Below are 21,330 nucleotides of genomic sequence, written 5' to 3' on the forward strand. Positions count from 1 at the left end.
TTGAGTCATTTCTCCTCCTGAGAGTGACCCCAATAAAGCCACTGGTTTAACGAAGTGGACTTTGGATCCATCCTTACTTTGGTCTGTTGTCATTTCCCTATCTGGCGTGAGTAGACATTCTACTCGTGGCCTCTTAGGAATGATGTCACACAACATCAGAGTAAGCGGGCTAGCGAGACTAGCTATATACCTGAGCCCTGGGTTTGACTAAGAGACCCCGACTAAAGTGGGTAAGGCCGAAGAGCCATGGAGGATGGTTCCTGCGTTCAGACTCAGGCAAATGGAAAAAGAAGGAAGTAAAAGCCTGCAATGTTTGCAAAGCAGTGAGAAAACTTGATTCAAGCAAAGCAACAGAAGAGGTCAGAACCTACTATGAAGCAACAGTAGCCACGTGAGTGAAGATACTCAAGGACTCGTTAATTTTAGAGACTTCCTTTTATGGGGTCCAAGAGGAGGAGTTTGGTTACTAGAGACATAATTTGGGTGGCTCTTCATTTTGATTAACAGACTTCTACCACGTAGATCTTTGCTCACTGAACATGCCGCTTGCCATGCATCCAATTTTAAATATATACAAACCTAATCATTCATAGGCATAACCTGATAAAGTTCACTTAGACACAGTTTGCCTTATTTACACACATCCCAAACCAGTTTAGGCTGGGTTGGCCTTTCTGTTATATCTGGATATATAGAGAGTATGTTTGAATACAAACTAGCCAGGAGGTAGTGGCTCATGTCTTTAATTCCAACACTAAGGAGGCAGAGGCAAGCAGATCTCTGAGTTTAAAGCTAGCCAAGTTCCAGGACAGCAAGGACTACACAGAGTAAACCTTGTCTTGAGGAATGTAGTGATATTTTGTTTATGTTTTAACAACTAAAGCTTGCTTGAAGATTAGAGTGCAGAGCCACTAGAGGTCAGGCAGTGCCACACATACCTTTAATCCCAGGTCTGGGGAAGACAAAAGCAGACGAATCTCTGTTAGTTCAAGACTACCCTGGGCTACACAAGATTGAATCTGTTTAAAAGAGAAACAGAGCTCACACAAAGGTGATTCCAGCACTTGGGATCCCGCACCTTTAACCTCAACACTAGGGAGGTGGAGACAGGAGTGATATGGCTGGGCAGAGAGAGGAATGTAAGGAGGGAGGAGACAGGAGCTCAGTGCAGTCTGAGGTTTGGTGGAGACAGTTGGAGTCTGGAGATGCAGTCTGAGGACAGGATCGCCCCTTTTGTCTGAGCATTTGTAGAAGTAAAAGAATTCTCTAGTGGCTGGCCTCTCTGTTTCTCTGATCTTCAGCATTAACACCTATATATGACCCTGGGCTTTAATTATTATTTTTTTAATATTTATTATGTATACAATATTCTGTCTGCATGTATGCCTACAGGCCAGAAGAGGGCACTAGACCTCATTACAGATGGTTGTGAGCCACCTTGTGGTTGTTGGGAACTGAACTCAGGACCTTTGGAAGAGCAGGCAATGCTCTTAACCTCTGAGCCATCTCTCTAGCCCTGTGTTTTAATTGTTAAGACCAACTAGAATGCATATTACCACAAACAAACAAACAAAAATGGAGTCAGGCTGCCATGTGCATTGTTGGAAGGGGGTGAAGTTCTGAACGACCCACTGTTAGAAGAGGAGTGGGGGTGTGCACGACCCATTGTTAGAAGGGGTGGGGTTGTGCACGACCCATTGTTAGAAGAGGGGTGGGGGTGTGCATGACCCATACCACGTGGAGTCCCAAGTTGTTAAATTGTTTCTTATGTTACCTGCTTCATCTCTACTTTGTTCCATTGTCTTCCCCAAATATCTCTCCTAGACTTTATCATTTCCAGTCTCATGGGCCTCCTTCCTAGTTTCCAGATCTTTCCCCATGTTTATTCCCACCTATACACACATATTTAACAGCCTGAGACTAGACTCTCATGTGAGAGAGAATCTAGGGCATTTGTATTTCTGAATCTGGATAACCTGGCTTACTCTAATAAGTGTCCTGAAACTGTCATCTCTCTTTGTGGATGAATAAAGTTGGATGTGTCTATGGCCTGTTGCATGGAGATCGGGCCCTTTTGTTCCATCCTGGCTGCCTGGCTAGCTCATACCCAAAATAATCACACAGAAACTGTGTTCATTTAAACACTGCCTGGCCCATTAGCTCTAACTTCTTATTGGCTAGTTCTTACATATTAGTTTAACCCATCTCCATTAATCTGTGTATTGCCACATGACTGTGGCTTACCGGCAAGATTCTAACCAGCGTCCATCTCAGGCAGGAGATCCATGGAGTCTGACACTCTGCCCTTCTTCCCAGCCTTCAGTTCTGTCTACTCCTCCTACCTAAGTTCCGTCCTATCAACTAGACCAAGGCAGTTTCTTTATTCTTTACCCAATGAAAGCAACACACAGACAGAAGAACCTCCTACACCACATGGCCCATGTTTTCATTGCTCATTCCTCAGCTGACAGACATCTAAGTTGATTCCACTTTGTGCTAATGTGACTAGAGCTATTGCACAAGTTTTAATTGGTCTTATTAATAAAAACCCAGAGCCAGATAGTGGGACAAATGCTGAAAGATCAGAGAGAAAGAAGCAAGCCACAGCCAACTCTTACCTTGCTAACTCTGCAACTAAAAAAGGGTTGAACCACTGTCTCCTCCCACCTTATATTCCTCTTTCCGCCCAACTATATCCTTCCCTGTCTGTCTATACAGACCTCCAAACCTCTATGGTTAACTAGTGGCTAGCTCTGCCCTCTTATCTTCAGGCAAGCTTTATTTGTTAGATTACAACAAGATATCACCATATTTCTCCTCTTTTGTTTAAAATAAAGATGATTATAAAAAAAACGATATACAATAAGTACAATAACTATATATAATATATACAGGCAATAAGTATATCAACAATGTCCATTAGCAATTGACAAATTCAGAGAAAATGCTCCATATCTATCCTATCTTGATGAGTCCAAAAGGTTGTACCTAATTCACTTTCTATTCTAACTTGCATTACCAGAACTATCTTTTAACATCTCTCAACCTTATACACTTTACACCTTTTTAGTGAATTTTTCTTCTGAATCTGGTAACAAGAAAAACTATAACTATAAAGTCTTCAACTCCATCAGAGACCCAAGAATGAGGTAATATTACCCAAGTAAGCAGAAAGTGCTAACAAGCAACTTCCAAAAAATGTGAGAAGTGACAGAAACAGCTGGCTGCTTGAACAGTCACCCAAGTTTCCTCTGCAATGTTGGGGCATCCATATTCAGCCTACAGGACTATAATATTCAACAGACTTTTCTATGAAGCAGGATTTTTGAAGGACTGTCCCTCCTTGTCTTGGAAAGGTATGGCAGTTACTCTCTCTGTGTCCTGTTTGTCCAATTTGGATAGCATGCTGTCAGAAGTTGAGGCAAGGGCATTTTCTTGCCCAGTGACTAACTTTTGTCACAAAGAAAACAATTCCACATGGAGACTCTTCGATCTTCTTCTCTAAAATAGATTGGTGCTACCAGGAGCAGATGTGTCTCATTGTCATAGAAAAAGAACCTATGTTGCTAAAACATCTTAAATGCCATATTCTGTAGATATCTGAAGTGTCTGAAGGTGACCTATCTATCTAAAATATGTTTGTTTAACCTTGAAAACGTACCTAATATGACTACAAGCTTGATTGTAATGATTAACTACTAACTTGCATTTCTTTATATCCTAATTAGTTGGTAATAATAACTTTCAACGATTAGAAATTTGTATTACCTTGTTAAATAAGATGTGTAGGTACAATACCTTGTACAAGATTAGAAATGTTGTACTGTATGTTCTAACACAATTAACCTCAAGTTTTTATCAATATACAAAGATCCACATCAATGTAAAATAGTTAAACAACTAGTTTCTTTTATGTTTAAAAGTAGATTCAGTAATCTACTTTTTATCCTATTCCTCCTTTTTCTCTTCAGAGTAGACTCAATAACCTACCTTTGTATACTGTTATATCTCTATTCCCTTTTTTTTCTTTTTAAACAAGAACTCTAAGGGCTGGGGAGATGGCTCAGAGGTTAAGAGCACTGGCTGCTCTCCCAGAGATCCTGAGTTCAATTCCTGGTAACCATATGGTGGCCCACAACCATCTAGAATGAGATCTGATGCCCTTTTTAGTCATGCAGGCATACATGCAGACAGAGTACTGTATACATGATAAATAAATCTTTAAAAAAACAAACAAACAAGAACTCTGAATCTAAACTTCTTTGTTCTGCTTTTTCCTGATCATTACCAATAACAACTTGTAGCCAACCCCCTAAAACAATGACAGCTATCCATATCCAATGAAAGACCAAAATCCACCCACCCCACCTCTTGGGAATGTGGGTATCATATTCTTAAATTTATTTTCTGCTGTCTGAGGGCAGTGGCATCTTTAGGGTTTTAGAAAAAATTGGGTTAATTGTCAAGTTCTTGGAGAGGTAGCTGTGTTTTTTGTTGTCCAGTCTTTCTGTAATGGGAAAGGGCAGGGCTTGTCTCAAGCCCTGGCTAAAGTAGTCTGTGATGCTGGGTCATCTTGGTTAGCTATCTCAAAATTGTCCTGAGCTGTTTGTAGTTCAAAGCCAATCTTTAGGTGATGTTTTTCAACTTAGTGGTGTTATCTGTCCTGGTGGAATCATTGTTGTGGGAACCCATCCTTTTTTTGGGCACTTCAAAGGTCACTGTTAGGCATGGCCTTGGTTCACTGCAAAAAACCTAAACATTTTAAATGTCATATGCAGCAGATCTCAAAGAGGCTAAAGGACTATACTTTGTTATGCATATCCAGAGTACAAAAACTTAATTCCTAGTTACTTGATAGAGACTCAAACCTACAGGAAACTAGATGAATCCTTTTTCTAGAATTAGTTAGTACCTATATGACCATTGATGTCATGGTCAAAAGTTTAATATATATGTATATATATCTTATAAATTTTGAGATAATATTTATATCTTAAGAAAAACTGTTGGGGGCTGGAGAGATGGCTCAGTGGCTAAGAGCATTGCCTGCTCTTCCAAAAGGTCCTGAGTTCAATTCCCAGCAACCACATAGTGGCTCACAACCATCTGTAATGAGGTCTGGTGTCCTCTTCTGGCCTGCAAGCATACACACAGACTATTGTATACATAATAAATAAATAAATATTAAAAAAAAAGAAAAACTGTCAAAAACTTAAAACAAAAGGATTGTGAGATTAGTAGCAATAAAATAGTCACTTAATTTTGGTTTTTCTTCTGTCCCATTTCAAATGGTTGTTCTGACATGAGACCAAGATTTTGGATTTTACTTTAACAAGCATGCTTGAGTTTAGAGAATGAGGGAGCCACACTCCAACCCCAAAGCCAGCTTTAATTTTTAATTGTACTACAGAAGACCATTTGCATTTTATGTCTGTAGAGAACAGCAAAAACAAACACTTGATATAACTGACATTATCCTATTTGTGGAAAGTCTATTGAGATAGAAATTTCAATTTACCAAAACATTATTTATTTATTTATCTATTTATTTGTTATGTATACAATGTTCTGTCTATGTGTATGCCTGCAGACCAGAAGAGGGTGCCAGACCTCAATATAAATGGTTGTGAGCTACCATGTGGTTGCTGGGAATTGAACTCAGGACCTTTGGAAGAGCAAGCAATGCTCTTAACTTCTGAGCCATCTCTCCAGCCCCTGATTCTATATGTTCAACAATGCTCTGTGTCTATTCTCTTGCCTCTCTCTCAGAAGCAAGGCCTCATGTAGTCTAGCTGGCCTTGAACTCCTGATCCTTCTGCTTCTACCTTCCAAGGGCCAGAAGTATAGATGTGCACTATTATGCCTAGCTCAGCTTTTGCCTTTCCTGTTGGCACTCTCATGGGAAGCCCGGTGAGGTGTGGGCCTCTGCTCCCACTTGTCTCATTTATTTATGTATTTATTTTTTTTATTTATTTATTTTTTTTGTTTGTTTTTGTTTTTTCGAGACAGGGTTTCTCTGTGGCTTTGGAGCCTGTCCTGGAACTAGCTCTGTAGACCAGGCTGGTCTCGAACTCACAGAGATCCGCCTGCCTCTGCCTCCCAAGTGCTGGGATTAAAGGCGTGCGCCACCACCGCCCGGCTTATGTATTTATTTTTGAGACCTGGTCTCAGTGTAGCCCTGGCTGGTCTGGAACTCCCTACATAGACCAGTCTAGACTTGAACTCAGAGAGAGATCTACCTGCTTCTGCTCCCAAGTTCTGGGATTAAAGGCATATGCTACTACACCCAGTTCTTTTTCTTTTTTTTATACAAAAACTTATTTATGTATATTGGTGTTTTGCTTACATGTATGTATGTATGTGCATCACATGTATGCCTGATATCCATGGAGGCCAGAAGAGGGCATTGGATCCCTCAGAACTGGAGTTACTGAAGGTTGTGAACCACCATGTGGGTGCTGGAAACCAATGTGGGTCTTCTGCTAAAAGCAGGTGCTCCTAACAACTGAATGAATCTCTCCAGTCCAGGGAACTCCATTTTGTATCTGCAAACAGGAAGATAATTTCTAACTCACCCATTATTCCTCAGCTCTGAGTAACTCCTGTCTTGTCAGCACCTTTCTTAGCTCTGTGGAAGCTTCCTGTGTCTTAGGTTAAGCTTGCTTGTCTTTTCAGAAAATTAGTCATCCCCCAGCAAGACTTCTCCACTCTTTCACTAGCCTAGATCCTCCTAAAGGAACCCCCAGCTGCTCTCGAAGGTCATAGAGGCCAAGTGGCCTTGTGTTCAGCACTCCCTGTGTGGGAGGTCTGGGCTGTCTGTACTCAAGAGACACTCAGTTTTAGCTCAGATCCTACCTCTCCAACTTGAGGTGTCTAACAGGTGCTCAACACATGTGAAAAGGGTGCATCACTCCTGCCATGAAGGGCTGGTGGTCAGAGCCACAGCTGGACTGCAGCAGCATCTAGTCTGTTCTGTATCCGTGTTTATCAGTATCTTATACCTAAATAAGTTCTTTTTTTTTTTTTTTGGTTTTGTTCTGTTTTTTGTCTTTTTGAGACAGGGTTTCTCTGTAGCTTTGGAGCCTGTCCTGGAACTAGCTCTTGTAGACCAGGCTGGTCTCTAACTCACAGAGATCCGCCTGCCTCTGCCTCCCGAGTGCTGGGATTAAAGGCGTGTGCCCCCACCGCCTAGCCCTAAATAAGTCCTTGAGACCCTTTCACAGGCTTTTGTGGGTCCGTGTAACAAGTGGCGCCCAGTGGAGCCTGAGCGCACTGCTGTCACAATCTCTTGTCACACTTCTTGACTCTGTAGAGCCTTTCTTTGGATATGTATCTATCTTAAAATGTAAACTTTCTGTTTTGATATTAACAATTTTCCTAACAGTGATCTCTGAAGTCTCCTAAAAGATTATGGTTCTCCCAGGGACCCTGGGAATGCTGCTCTCCCCTCCCCCATCTATTTTCAGTGTGGAGGGTGCCACAGGCTGTAAAGCATTCTTTGTCTCTGAAAGGGCCCTTTGTGGCATCACCACAAGTTTACAAATAAAGCATTATGAAGACCTGGTCCATTATAACGCCTTTAAGACAATAATCACCGCAGGCGGTGGTGGCGCACGCCTTTAATCCCAGCACTTGGGAGGCAGAGGCAGGCGGATCTCTGTGTGTTCGAGGCCAGCCTGGTCTAGAAGAGCTAGTACCAGGACAGGAACCAAAAGCTACAGAGAAACCCTGTCTCGAAAAATCAAAAAAAAAAAAAAAAAAAAAAAAAAGACAATAATCACCATTCAGAGATCAGTTTTGGACTATAAACTGCTCAGGACAATTCCAAAGTGGCTAGCTGAGATGGTCCACCTTTTTATACTACACTAGCCAGAACTTCAGATAAGTCTTAGTCATTACTCAGAGACTGGCTACAAATGTTACAGCTAGTCCTCATGAAATTTAACCATTGCTTTAGTTTTTTACAGGATCCCATAGAGATAGTCACCCACAGACAGCAGGAAGCAATTCTAAGCATACTATGACAGCACTTGGGAGGCAGAGGCAGTTGAATCTCTGTGAGTTCAAGGCCAGCCTGATGTACAAAGCAAGCTCCAGGATAGCCAGGGCTATCACACAGAGAAACCCCCTCTTGAAAAATCAAACAAAATTATTTTTGTCGGGGCTGGAGAGATGGCTCAGTGGTTAAGAGTGCTGTGTTGAGGGAGCTGCGGGCTGCGTTCCTGCCACTAAGCTCCCGGCCGCCTGGCTAGCTTATGTCCTGAAATAACAACACACAAACTGTATTCTTTTAAACACTGCCTGGCCCATTATATCTAGCCTCTTCTAGGCTAATTCTCACGTATTAATTTAGTCCATTTCTAATAATCTGCGTAGCACCACTAGGTGTGCTTACCGGGAAAGATTCAGCATGTCTGACCTGGCGGCTGGCTGCATCGTGTCTGGCTCTGAGAGGAGCTGCCCTGCATCTGAGCTCACTTCCTCTTCCTCCCAGCATTCTGTTCTGCTTACTCCATCCACCTATGTTCTAACCTATGAGGCCAAGCAGTTTCTTTTTTTTTATTATTATTATTTTATTTTTTTATTTTTTTGGTTTTTCGAGACAGGGTTTCTCTGTGGTTTTGGAGCCTGTCCTGGAACTAGCTCTTGTAGACCAGGCTGGCCTCGAACTCACAGAGATCCGCCTGCCTCTGCCTCCCGAGTGCTGGGATTAAAGGCGTGCGCCACCACTGCCCGGCGGCCAAGCAGTTTCTTTATTAATTAACCAATGACCTTCCTCCAACAGCACTGGTTGCTCTTCCAGAGGTCCTGAGTTCAATTCCCAGCAACTACATGGTGGCTCACAATCATCTGTAGTGAGATTTGGCGCCCTCCTCTGGCGTGCGGGTATACATGGAGGCAGAATGTTGTATATAAATAAATCTTTAAAAAAATATTTTTGTCATATTATATATGTTTTTACTTGTTTAGGATATTTTATATTATATATATTAATACAAATTAAGAATATTTTTGTCATATTGCACTATACATTTCTATTGTCAGTTTTGAGGTCATTGTCCTCGAAACTGACAATAGAAATATACTGTATATCTGTTTACAGATTATTTTTATAATGTGCAGGTTTAGTATTTAAGATCTATGTTATTAAGAATTACAAGCTAATAGTCACCCATATCTGCCATACTTATGTTAGGCGTTCTAGATGTACAATGACATATTCTATATAGATAGGTAATCCTCAAATATTTCAAAGATCTATCAGATATGGCATTTAAATGTTTTTAATAACTTAGAATTCTGTTTACATGAGACACAACTGCTCCTGGCAGCACTGATCTACTCCTGAGTGAATGGTGAGCACTGAAAACACTCCATATGGAGCTTGTTTTCTTCTTGGCAAAACTGGCCTTCAGGCAAAGAACTTCCCTTGCCTTGACTGCTGACAGTAATCATGCTATCCAATCCAGACAAGCAGGATACAAGATAAAGCAACTGCTAAACTAGTGCCAAGACAGGGTAGGACAGTCTTTCAAATTTTCCTATTTCTGAAAATGGTCTGTCAGATATTCTAGGCCTATAGCCAAAATTGGTTGCCCCAATGTTAGAAACATTGGGTGACTGTCCAGGCAGCCAGCAGTTTGTCTCATTTCTTGCATCTTTTGGAGTTCATTTGCTTGTACTTTCTACTTACTCAGGTAATATTATTTTCCTTCTCAGGTCTTTGATGGGGTGGAAGATTAAATAGTTACAGTTACCATCCTCTTATATCTTAGTTAGGGCACATTAGATATAAGACTTAGGCCTTCCAGGATAGGACAGCTATTGGAATAATCTCTATAATTTGTCAATTACCTATAGCCTAAACACAGTCTGTGTTTCTTGATGTTCTTGTTGTTGTAGTTTCATTTATGTTTGTGTTATTACTTTTTCTTTCTTCTGCACAATACTTGATAGTTGCTCTCATGGTACATAGTTTTTTTTTTTTTTTTTTTTTTTTTTTGGCTTTTCGAGACAGGGTTTCTCTGTGGTTTTGGAGCCTGTCCTGGAACTAGCTCTTGTAGACCAGGCTGGTCTCGAACTCACAGAGATCCACCTGCCTCTGCCTCCCAAGTGCTGGGATTAAAGGCGTGCGCCACCACCGCCCGGCTCATGGTACATAGTTTTAAGTTAGAATTAGAACCTTCCTATTTTGAAAAAAAAAGGGGGGGGGGGAATGTGGACTTTCAACTCGTTTAGCCAAAGGCTTTTGGGGCAGCAAGCCCTGGGGCGTGATCTTGTCTACATACAGAACCACATAAGAGCTGAGGAAGGGGGTCATGTGCTCTCTTGCTCTAGCTCTCTCTTTGGTGGTTGAAGCCAGAGCAAGGAGCAGTTGGTTCCTGGGCAGAATGGCAGGATATAGCAGCTGGATCGCAGCAGCACCTAATCTGTTCTCTATCAGTGTTTATTCCTATCTTGTATCTAAATAAAAATTTAAGACCCTTTTAACAGATTCTGTGGGCTCATTTAACACATGCCTGTTCAGGTCTCAGACTGGGCACCTGCCCATATGGCCCAGCAAAGCACGGCTTCCTTTCAGCAGAGCAGACTGTGTTGGGCCAGCCCTATCTACCATGGCTGTGCCTAAGCAGGAAACTCCAAGATCTGACACACACAGAGTAATTCTCATAGTGTGTCAAGTCATCTCGTAACCTGTCCTAGATTGACTGTTTGGGTTATATATAAGATCAATGATCTTGGAGGGTGAGTGTGGCAGAGATGGGTGGGGGGGGTGGTCATTCATACACCTGACCTTCTGTTGCTCTCCGTTTTGGGATCTATTTCTAAACAACACCCACATGCTCTGGGACACTAGGGAGGGAGGCTGAAGTCTTCTCATGCATGCCAAGAGTTCACTTGCCCTCTTGCAGGGACCACAGATGTCCTGGAGCCTGGCAGTGTCTTTGTACCCCAGTCTGGCAGTGGGTTGCACACTGGTGACACAGAACTGAGGAGCTGCAAAGTTTCTGGGCAACTTGGCACAAGCTAGCTGGGTGGTGGAAGGCTTGCAGTGTCACGCTGAGGGCAAAGCATGTGGGTCTGGGTGCTGAAAGCAGCCTTTCTGTGGAGAACAGGCTGCCCTCCACTCTGTGGGAGTCACTGCACACATGGCCATCAGAGTTAGTTTTTAAATTTTTTTTTTTCTTGAGAGTTTCTCTGTCAGTCCTGGCTGTCCTAGAACTCACAGAGATCTGTTTGAACCTACCTCCCATGTTCTGGGATTAAAGGTGTTCTATAAGAGCTCTCTTCATCTCAGAAACTTCTTCATGTAAGTATCTGGTGGAAGACTCACTTTTCTTCTCAAGATACAGTGAACACTGACGAAATCATTTTAATTTCTGAATTTATTAAAATGATTAACCTCAATACTGCAAGTGCATGTACAAAAGATCTGTAAAAAATGTTTTTAATGAAACGTTAAAGAACTTACCTCAAATGCTGAAAAAGTCCTTTTCATTCTTTCAGTACAAGGAATACATTGTATCTCAAAAGTATTACAACTCAGCAAAACAATTTAAAACAGTAATTTGAAAAATGATTGAAAATTGAATACTTTACATATATTTCTAGGATCATTTCCTAATTCTTACAATTGCCAAAAACGTTACCAATCATTGCATAAGCTCAAGCTGAGAGTTTTATTGAGTGTGACCTCTTCCAGACTGGTCAAGCGTGTGGGTGCTGGCACCCCACAGTGAAGTTCTACAGCAGATAGAGAACAGTCCGAGGCCCCTGCCTTGAGAAACGGAAATAAGGTTCCCTAGAAGGCATCAGCAGCGCTGCTGAATGCTTGTGCATACGACTCCTGAGAGGCAGCAACTCCTCAACATGTCACTGCTCTTAGACCCATGGGAAGGTCAGCCTCCAAAGACGAGGCCACAAAACTAAAATAAGCATCATAAATAAGTTACTAAAATTAAGGTTAAAAATGGAGAAAGTGAGAAATGTGATATTTTGTTACCTTTTCTTTAAGACTGAAATTCCTGAAATGTCTATTGTTGGATTTCAAAGAAAGGGGAGGATTTAGTCTCTGAGCCTCTCCAAATAGCCCAGTGAACATTCGGGAATGAGGGTGACCTGCTGCCCCGTGCAGGCTCCTGAGCCCACCTTCAGCTTCCTAGAGGTGGCACAGGGCTCTCACACAGATGAAAGGTGCTCTCGGTGCCTTGAGACAGGAGGTCCTGAGACACAGGGCTGCCCTATTTCATGGCTATAGCAAAAGGTTGTGTATATGCAGGCACGCAGTCTCCCTCCTGCTGCCAAACGGGAGATGCTTGAGGGTCAGACTGCCTGGCAACAAGGACAAGACTGACAGGACCATAGCAGGGAGTCTCCCATGCACAGAAGCAAAGACATCTGAATCCTAGAGATGCTCACAAATCTTACTACCTGGAACCTAGTGGCCAGTTTTAAGGATCCAAGTGTCCCCAAGCTGAACACTAGTAGATATCACCAGCAACAGGGAGGCACCGAGATGCTCTGTGGGACGTTTCGCTCCCTGCAAGTCCCCTCTGACCCGCTCAACACTGAGTCCGTTAGCTTGTGTCGTTCAGGAACACTGTATATCTAAAAGGACACCTACACATTTCCCAGTAAATAAACAGACCCACTGGTGTCAAACACCTGCTACAAACTGACAGTTTCAAATTCTTTGATTTGCAAAATAATCCAGAGAAACAAATAAGCCTGGTACTGAACATAAAGCAGTAATCAAAAATTGCTCATTAAGTTACTTAAAATTAATTTTTCTTCTCAAAGTGCTTCAAAAACAAATTAAATCTGACTCCTCTTTTTGTCTGACTGATAATATAATCAAAAAAATCTGATATTTTCATAATAAACTAACATAAGCCAAGAATGTCCACTGATGCAGTGCTTACACTATATATTTATAATTTCCTATTTTATTGGCATGAATATTTCTAAACTTAAAAACCTTCCTGGTAAGTTCTTTTAATTTCTTATGACAAAAATTTCTCACAACACACAAATATTTACAACATATACATACATCATTTTCAGCTCTTTACATTGAATCCCAAAGACAAATGTTTGTATAGGTTACCACAGAACAAAAGCTGTGACTCATGTTTTTATTTCATAAACTATTATAAGTTAAAGTGAATAGATTTCTTTAATATTCCTTGTAGCATTTTACAAGTGCAACAGAAACTTGAAGACCCAAATTAAGATAGCTGAAGTTTATCAGACAAACGTTGCTTGCTGTTGCCACGCTGTTCACAGCAAAGGTTTGAAAAAATAAGCACCAATCATTCTTGCAAAGAACAATTTTATCTAAAAGGATTGGAAAGTGTTAAATACACGGTCTTTAATTTACATGACAAGCAATAAATAAGCTGCTCTGAAAACTCATCCTGCACACCACCAGCCTCGTACATATAATGTACTGAAAATGAGCTGTCACGCAGAAGACTGCAATTTAATTTAGTTTCTTTTCTTCAAAGAAATCAATCTGACTTCCAGCCAAATGGTCTCTGTGATAACGAAGGCCACGGACAGGACACCTGGGCCGGTAAACAGTGTGAAACCGACACCTCCAAGGAGAAACATCTAGCAAATAAACCAAAAGCCAGAGGTCGTTGCTGGTGAAACGAGCAGATGCTGGAAACCCTTCCCACGAGGCTGCTCTGCTCCGCCCTAACTACAGCTTAGTCATCTATGGAAGAGGGCTGGCACTTGCTCTTACAGGTAAGTTACAACATGGTGTAACCACATTAGTGTCTGAAAGTCCTGTGTGGAGAGCTGCTGTCACTGGACAGTCTGCTGGAACCTCTATCTTACAACAGGGCTTTCCCTCTAACTCGGAATTGCACATAAGAAGGCTATTTAAAAAGTACGATAAAAATTTGCACAAATCAGACTTAAGAGTTGGGATGCTGTACACTTTCTACAGTATTACACCTACAGGTGAGGAGACCACAGAAGTGCTGCGCTGAGAAGCTGTGGCTGGGATTACTTTTACTTCCCCAGGACAACTGCAGAGTGAGAGCTCATGCGTTCAGCCTTAGAGACTGATCTTCTCTTCTCCTTGAAGAAATGTCGATATCTATGGAGTCTTTACCTACAATTAGCCTCAGCCGCTTCGCGGGAGGAAGAGGGATGAAATCATCATCGAAGTCGTCCTCGCAGTCCTCCTCGTCCTCCTCCCCCTCAGAAGACGAGGAGTCATCTGTGCTGTCCTCCTCATACTGACTGTAGTCGTCCACTTCCATCTGGGACTCCAGCAGTGAGAGGGGATCGCTGCAGCACACTCCATTCTCATGAAGCCCCTCAGCATATGGCCCCCTGCTCTCCTCATCCCGTTTGAGCTGGATTTTGAGCTTGGTAGAGCTGCCACCTGGCCCCGAGCTGACCCCATTACTGAGCTTGGCGACATAGAGGTTGCTGTCACTTTCATGGTCTTTACTGAGCTTGATGCTGATTTTAGAGGAGTTCACACCATCACTCTCGTGGTCATTTGTCTTGCTGCTGCTGTCATGCCGCCTGCGAAGTGTCAGCTTGGGGATCCCAGAGCTGTTCTCCAGTATCAGCTGTGCGTCGTACCGGGTGACCCGCCGCTTCTTTTTACTTTGTGCAGTTCTGAAGCTGTCTTTTGTTGTGAAGCTGTCGGATGTGACAACGGAACAGCCAACAGGTGAGGGAGCAGAGTCTGTGTAGCTTACAGGCACCCCAGTGGTGCCACTGGGCTCACCCTGGTCAGGATGGGGTCCTGACAAATCTGTCAGCCCATCTTTCCCAGGGAAACTGGGCTCTAGACTGCAGTCCTCTGCCTTGGCTAAGTGTTTCATGGGTTTCCCTTGTCGAAATTTCTTTCTTGACGGGCATGGCTCACTCTTGGGACACTCTTGGGAAGCTTCCTCCCTGTGTGCAGTCTCAGGAGCCAGTTCTTCCAGCACCTCTGGGGTCACCTGCTGGCCACTGTCTGGGCAAGGTTCCAGAATGCCATTTTTATAGCCATCCAAGGGACTTGGTTCAAGCTTGATGTCAGTGGTCTCCTTCAGACCTGTCCTTGTCCTCAATGAGCGCCGGGTTGTGTAGGTGCAGGGCAAACTGTCGCCCTGCGAGTGAGCACCTCTGCCAGGGTTCTGCCTGTGTTCTCTTGCAGCATGCCTAGTCAAGCACCCACTCCCCACTGCAGCATGCGCTGGTCCCTCTGGCTCCTTCTCTTTCTTAATTGGCAAATTCTTATATAGCACAACTTTGGGCTCCTTTAGCACTAAGTTCCCCATCTCGAGCTTCCGTGTTGTGCTCTTCTGGTCCAGCCGCTTGCAGTGATTCCTCAGTTTGATCTTGGAAAGTAAAGGCTTTGCCGGCTTTCTTAGTTTCTTTGGTACCCTGGAATTGTTCATGTGCGCTAGCTTAGGTGAGGTAGAGTTGGAAGCAGACGGGACTCTTGGCATGGACTGCCTGGTCAGTGTCCTGCTCTTGCTGCTCTTTTTTACACCAACTGAAGATTTTCGGTTAGAAGCTGTGAAGTTTAGAAGACAAAAATAAAAAAATTAAAAAAAAAAATGAAACAAGCTTGGTACTACAGCATGACATGGTTAAACAATATCCAAAACAATCCAGTGGCTGCAAACTGCAGACACACATGCGTGCAAGGCAGCCCTGAGGCAGACTCATTCCCTACTGTGCCTCTGTTGTGGCTCAAGGACACCAGGACAACAGGGCCCAGGCTGCTTCTTTCTGGTATCGCTCACATCAGGGCTTACTGCTCCAGACTAGATAGTTTTCTTGCATAAAAGATTTGAAAGGAAGGTAAATGAAAGCCATGGTCTCTGCCTTCATTTTCTATACAAATGTATGTGTCTGTGTATATCATATGTATATCTTGGCTTGATTACAGACCAGGCTGGCCCAACTCACAGCAATCCTCCTGCCTCTGTCTCTCAGGTGCTGGGGTCACAGGTGTGTAATGCAATACCTGAACTCTTAGTCACCATTTAAATCTACCTACAGTATGTTACTTAGCCAGTATAGCATCAGAGAGATGAGCTCCACTAACCACTGGACTCTAGGACACCTTCTCTCCAGCGGTGTAAGGTGAACAGATTCTAAGAACCGTATGTTGTTTCCTCCAATACTCATATATCAGTAAGGAAGCACAGTATCACACTGTTTGCTCCCCTCACCTCTAAGGATAAGAAGCTACAGCAGGTGGCTATTAGCTCAAGAGCTGCAGAGCCCTGATGGCAACAAGCAACTCAGGACAATGGATCTAACTTCTTCCTTCCAAAACAGACAGAAAAGCTGTACAATCTTAGGTGACTGCTAAGTGCCTCTCAGGAGGCTGTGGTCCAATGTCATGCTGCCATAGTGGTCTACCTCCTAGGTGATCACGAAATTTTACATTAGTCAGTTGTTTTAATGACTTTTTAGTTCCACAGTTAAAAAGCAAACAAATCCTCCTTTATTAAAACTAGTCAGCAAAGAAGTTGTGGTGACCAAGGGATCAGCACCCTCACAAAAAAACAGGGTAAAGCCAGAAGCATGGGGTCTACTCAATAGCGGTTTGTAGGGACAGACTGTTCCTTTTCCTCATACAGCAAAGCAAGGAGCTAGCAGTACTCTTTACCAACAAAAAGGTACAAGAATGTGTAACAAGCAGTCTGAAATTATAAACCACCAGGAGTAGGTTATTTACTTCAGGGACTGGCTTGCCAGCAGCTACAATATACCCTACCCAAACCAGCAAAGTTACCAGTGACGAGAGCTGCTGAGTGGACCAAGCATCCACATATCTGTGGGTTGCTGTCAAGGATACGACTTATTTCTAGAGTCGTGTAATGAAGTCTGGATGGGATTCCACTCAAGGCTAAGTGACTTAGAGACCAGAAAGTCCTACAACTGCACACACTTGCATGCTTTCTTTTTTTTTTTCTTGGTATAGATCTGTAGGCTAAAGTGAAAGAACCCAAAGTATGGAAAACACTGATAAAGTTCCAAGCCATCAACCCCTTTTGTAGGAAATGGAGGCTTAGAAAAGGAAGCCATCAGAGTTGGAACAGAGGCCAGATGAGGATAAGATCTCTCTGTTGCTCCCTGTGGAGGCAAGGTGGTCCCAGGAACCTCCACCCTGCACAGCTCCTGCCAGGAAGCTCATCCTGTGCCCCCTGTGGAGGGAGCCATGCAGCAGGGTTAGCTCTGCCTGACTGAGCAGGAGGGGCATGCTTTCTTTCATATATGTGTGTGTGTGTGTGTGTTAAAAGACGGGATATTTAGGGAATACTTATAGCAAATAGATGATTCTGACAAGCCATCTAAACACGTTAATGTTCTGGCTGCTTCCAGGCACAAGCCAAGACTGCATCTCTCAAACACGGGTTCTTGCAGGACTATCCATGACCAGGCTTTGTAGTCTCTAACCTTTCATTTTCCCTTCCCATGCCACTGTTGCTCTGAGAACGAAATCAACCCACACAATAACAGGATCCATGACATGCTCTTGTCAGAACCCCTCTATAGTCTGGATTCTGTCCCTCCAGTGGGACAGCCTTTGTGTGGTGGACCACGGCACAAAAACCAGTGTTCACTTTCCAGCCCTCTTTTTCATTTCTATGGACAGGATGATGGTAACCATCTTCATCTCCTCTGGGTTGTCTAAGAGCATATGCTCCTGGTCTTCCTTTGACCCTGGCCACCCAACTGCCATTCTTCAGACACCTGCCAGCTCAAGCCCCTTAACAATATTTTTCCAGGTGACAGGTATCACCTAGTCAGTTACCACCATTTAGATTCTGGCAGTTTCCAAGCCTCTGGTCCCTCTCTTCTGAACCACAGATCCAGAGAGCTAACGACTGACTGCAGTTGCTCCAGAGCTGACAGGCTTGTACCGTCCCCTAGAGCTCTGGCAGCCTCTCCCCTTGTTGATGCCTGCCATCTGCCCACAACTCAAGCAAGAAGCTGGCCACCCTTGACTCTTCTTAAACTGTTCTCATACAATTACTTGCCAGTCCTGCAGCGCCGTTCGCCCCTGCAGTGTCGCTGGCATCCCATCTGCCTGTTTAGCATGCCACCACCTCCTGTCTGGACTGTGCATGGCACTTGTCTGTCCCTCATTGCTCCAAAGCCAGAATGATGTGTAGGCTACTATCTCATGTCCCTGTGGAACATAACCTTTTCACTACCCAATGCCTTGAGAATAAAGCCTGAAATCTTCAGCTAAGTCATATCCTTTATCCTCTCCATCTGCAGAAGCCACAGCTTTCTGACTAAAGCCTGCAACTTGTGGGCATGTGCATGTGAGTCCCTCTGCTGTGGACATGCTTCACCTGGCCAGCTCATCATTTAGGGAGCATCTTCCGACCGCACTCTTGGCATCCAAAGCTCTCTCTCTCTCTCTCTAAACTTAGTCCTTAATAAATTTAACTCATTAGCTGAATTCCCTTTTAAGGTGATTCTGAGTCAGCCCCTCCTCCTTCCTTAGGGTCCCTGCTGATAGCAGGGGCAACCACTGACAGAGCGGTTCTTGTGTTTGTGACCTGAACCAGCACAAAATGGATTGCACTTAGATGGTACATTGCTTTGGTAGGTATACCCTTATGTGTCTGTCACAGTTTGTTTGAAAAGTACCATCTCATCCGAAGTCCAGTGAAAAGGTAAGCTCCCAGAGAAAAATGAGCAGAGAAATGTACCCGAGACTCTCCTAGAATGCCAGGGGCCAATCACTATGCAGACACTTGTGTGTATGTGAGTGGGGGGTGGAGATTCAGTGATGGTAAGGCTAGAGGAAGAAGCTGGTAGCCACAATGACAAACTTAGTCAACCACTTCAAAGTGTATTGAGACTCAGGGTCCTTATATTCACAGAGGAAGGCGTGCCCTTGGTGCAGCCACTCTCTTTTGATCAATAAACCCCAAGTGTGTATCATGGATGGTAACTTTGGTGGGGTGTACTTCCTCCTGCTACATGCCAGACGCTGTGCACAAGTCATATGAAGACCTAAAGGTGCTCTTACCACACCTGTGAAGGAACCAAGCTCTCATGGTTTGGTAGGTCCCAAAACTCCATCTGCTAAGAAGTGGGACCTGGGCTTGGTTGTGGCCCCAGACCCTGAGTTTCCAATCACCATTATGTTGCCTGTAATATGGCTTCAGTCCAAACTCAGGAGACATTGTATGGCCACTGACTGTGGTGGCTCCAAGGTGTCATTTAAACCATAAGTGTGACACTTACTGTGCACCATGAAGAAACATGACAGAAGAACACCAGTGCTCTCCTGAGCTCTCAAGCTAGGCTGTCAACCAAGTTTTCACAAGGGCCATGTCTCAGTTAGGAAACAGAAAACCCTCAGCAGCACTTGAAAGTCTCCTATTTTCCAGGCACAAGTCCCTTTGCCTGATGTGAGTGATTGAATGGAAAGGCAGGCCTGGCAGAGGTACACGTCAACTAGAGGTAGCACTGTCACAGAGAAGGGGCAGCGCTGCCTTCATGCCAGCCAAGTGCTCCTTCAGCCCACACAAACGCAGCCTACTGGCCCGTCTGCTGGGCCCTGGGCAGTGACTGTCTACAGCTTTGTGTGCTGCTTGAGCATTCGTGTTTCACGCAACTTATCACTCATTATCAGAGTCACCAAGGCCTGGAAATGCAGGATCCTCCAAAGGGTACTGGAGCTTAGACTGGAAGACTCACTTTGGATATGGGATTTCTTGCCTCCACTCCTGGGTGCTAAAGCAGAAAGCCAAGCTGAAGCTCTTAGGACATCATCTCTCAGCCTCGTGTCAAGCAAGAATGTTTTCCTCATGCCTAGGTAGCAATGTTGCCAAATTGTTAGGTGAAGGCAGGGGAAAGAGAAGCAGGTAGGGCAAAAGCAGTCCCTGGCTACACACTAGGCATGCCTGAAGGCCTAGGAGGAAGTTCTGATGCTCACTACCTTTTCTCAGCCTGTTTTTATTTCACTTCCTTTTTTACAGGGTAAAGATGAAGCATAAACACAAATACAGACTTGAAGAAAACGTGTAGAAAGGCAAGCGAGAACCAACATCTCTAAATCCTAACACGTAGAGGGTGAGGCAGGAGTACCTGAGTGTATGGCTTGGACTATCTAGTAAGACCATGTCTTTTAAAAAAACAACATGTAATAGGTACACGCATGTGCAGGCAAAGCCTGATAACTGATAACCTGAGCTCCATTCCTGGGACCAATACAGTAGAAGGACAGTACTGACTTGTTCTCTAACCTCCACACGTGACATGGGTCATGCTTCCACTCTCCAGGCAAAACAAAGTAAAAAGTAAAAAGAAATGGTTAAAATGTATGTAATAAATAGAGAAGTACTTATGTGAACATGATTTAATGCACAATGGTTGTAGAGGGTGAAGGACACACTATGTGGCTGACCCATACACTTCTAGATGTCATCAAAATCCTAAGCACTGTAGGACCATCTTTGGACAGACATGAGAGTGGGAAAGAGAATACCCAGGCCTTGTTCCCTCGACCCCTGGGCCATGCTTCCAGATCACTGACAGCTTTGGCTTACTCTACCACTCACGCTGCAAATCAATCACCTAACATAAGCAGCCACTAGCAAGGGTGAGCTTTCTATTCTAAGGTGCTGAGACTACAGCTCAAAGGTGCTATGCATTCTTTCTGCCCTTGAGAAAAAGCTGTGTCAAAGTCAGCTCTGCAGTGACTTTGTACTTGTCTTGGAAATGAGGCATAAGCTCTCCAGGAGGGTCCAGAACCACCCACATCTTGGTACTTCTCCAAAAACTACTGGGTTGAGTAATAAATATTTCTCATGTTGTAACATATCAGCACACACAACCCCTTCAGAAACTATTTGTATTTAAGTACTTAAAGCTTATGTATTTAAGCTAAGTGGTGTGCTGAGTTTAAAATGTCTATTCTAGTGATCAAGTTCACACACAAAAACACAGGAACTCTCTCATTTCATCAGAGCCATTCTCTGAGAGCAGCTTTGTGGCTGTCTAGAAGGCAGCATACACCTCAGTGTTTCCATGTAAGTATTTATGAAATGGGCTTCACAAGCCTCCAGTGTCTTTAAGGAACCAGACTCAAGAAAACAAAGTTCATTACACTGCCTTTATTAATAGAACCAACAGTCAACAGTGAATGAGAGACTAACACCTCCTCTTTGTTCACTTTGGGCTCAGCTAAGAAGTGTGAATTTGAGCTATACTATTGCTTTTATACTAGAGGCTACGCCTGACTTTGGACTTCAAGTAGCAAGCAGATTCAGATATCCACGCAGTGGCACTTGCCATCATGGAGACACCGTCCCCTTTCTTCAAAATTTTCTG

The 21,330-nt window shown here is 43.6% G+C and overlaps 1 protein-coding gene across 7 annotated transcripts in view; it reads right to left on the reverse strand.

The window, feature by feature from the left end:
* Positions 1-11,378: 11,378 nt before the first annotated feature.
* Kmt5b (lysine methyltransferase 5B) overlaps positions 11,379-21,330 on the reverse strand; it is a 47,572-nt gene continuing 37,620 nt past the window's right edge. For 6 of the 7 annotated variants that reach the window (XM_057777360.1, XM_057777356.1, XM_057777357.1 and 3 more), the window contains one exon: positions 11,379-15,532. In XM_057777360.1, the coding sequence (XP_057633343.1) occupies positions 14,055-15,532 (1,478 nt within the window). In that variant the 3' untranslated portion in view covers positions 11,379-14,054. The remainder of the gene's footprint in view (positions 15,533-21,330) is intronic. The other variant, XM_057777362.1, reaches the window with a different exon arrangement.

Source organism: Chionomys nivalis, chromosome 8, assembly GCF_950005125.1.
Source record: "Chionomys nivalis chromosome 8, mChiNiv1.1, whole genome shotgun sequence".
Lineage (NCBI taxonomy): Eukaryota > Metazoa > Chordata > Mammalia > Rodentia > Cricetidae > Chionomys > Chionomys nivalis.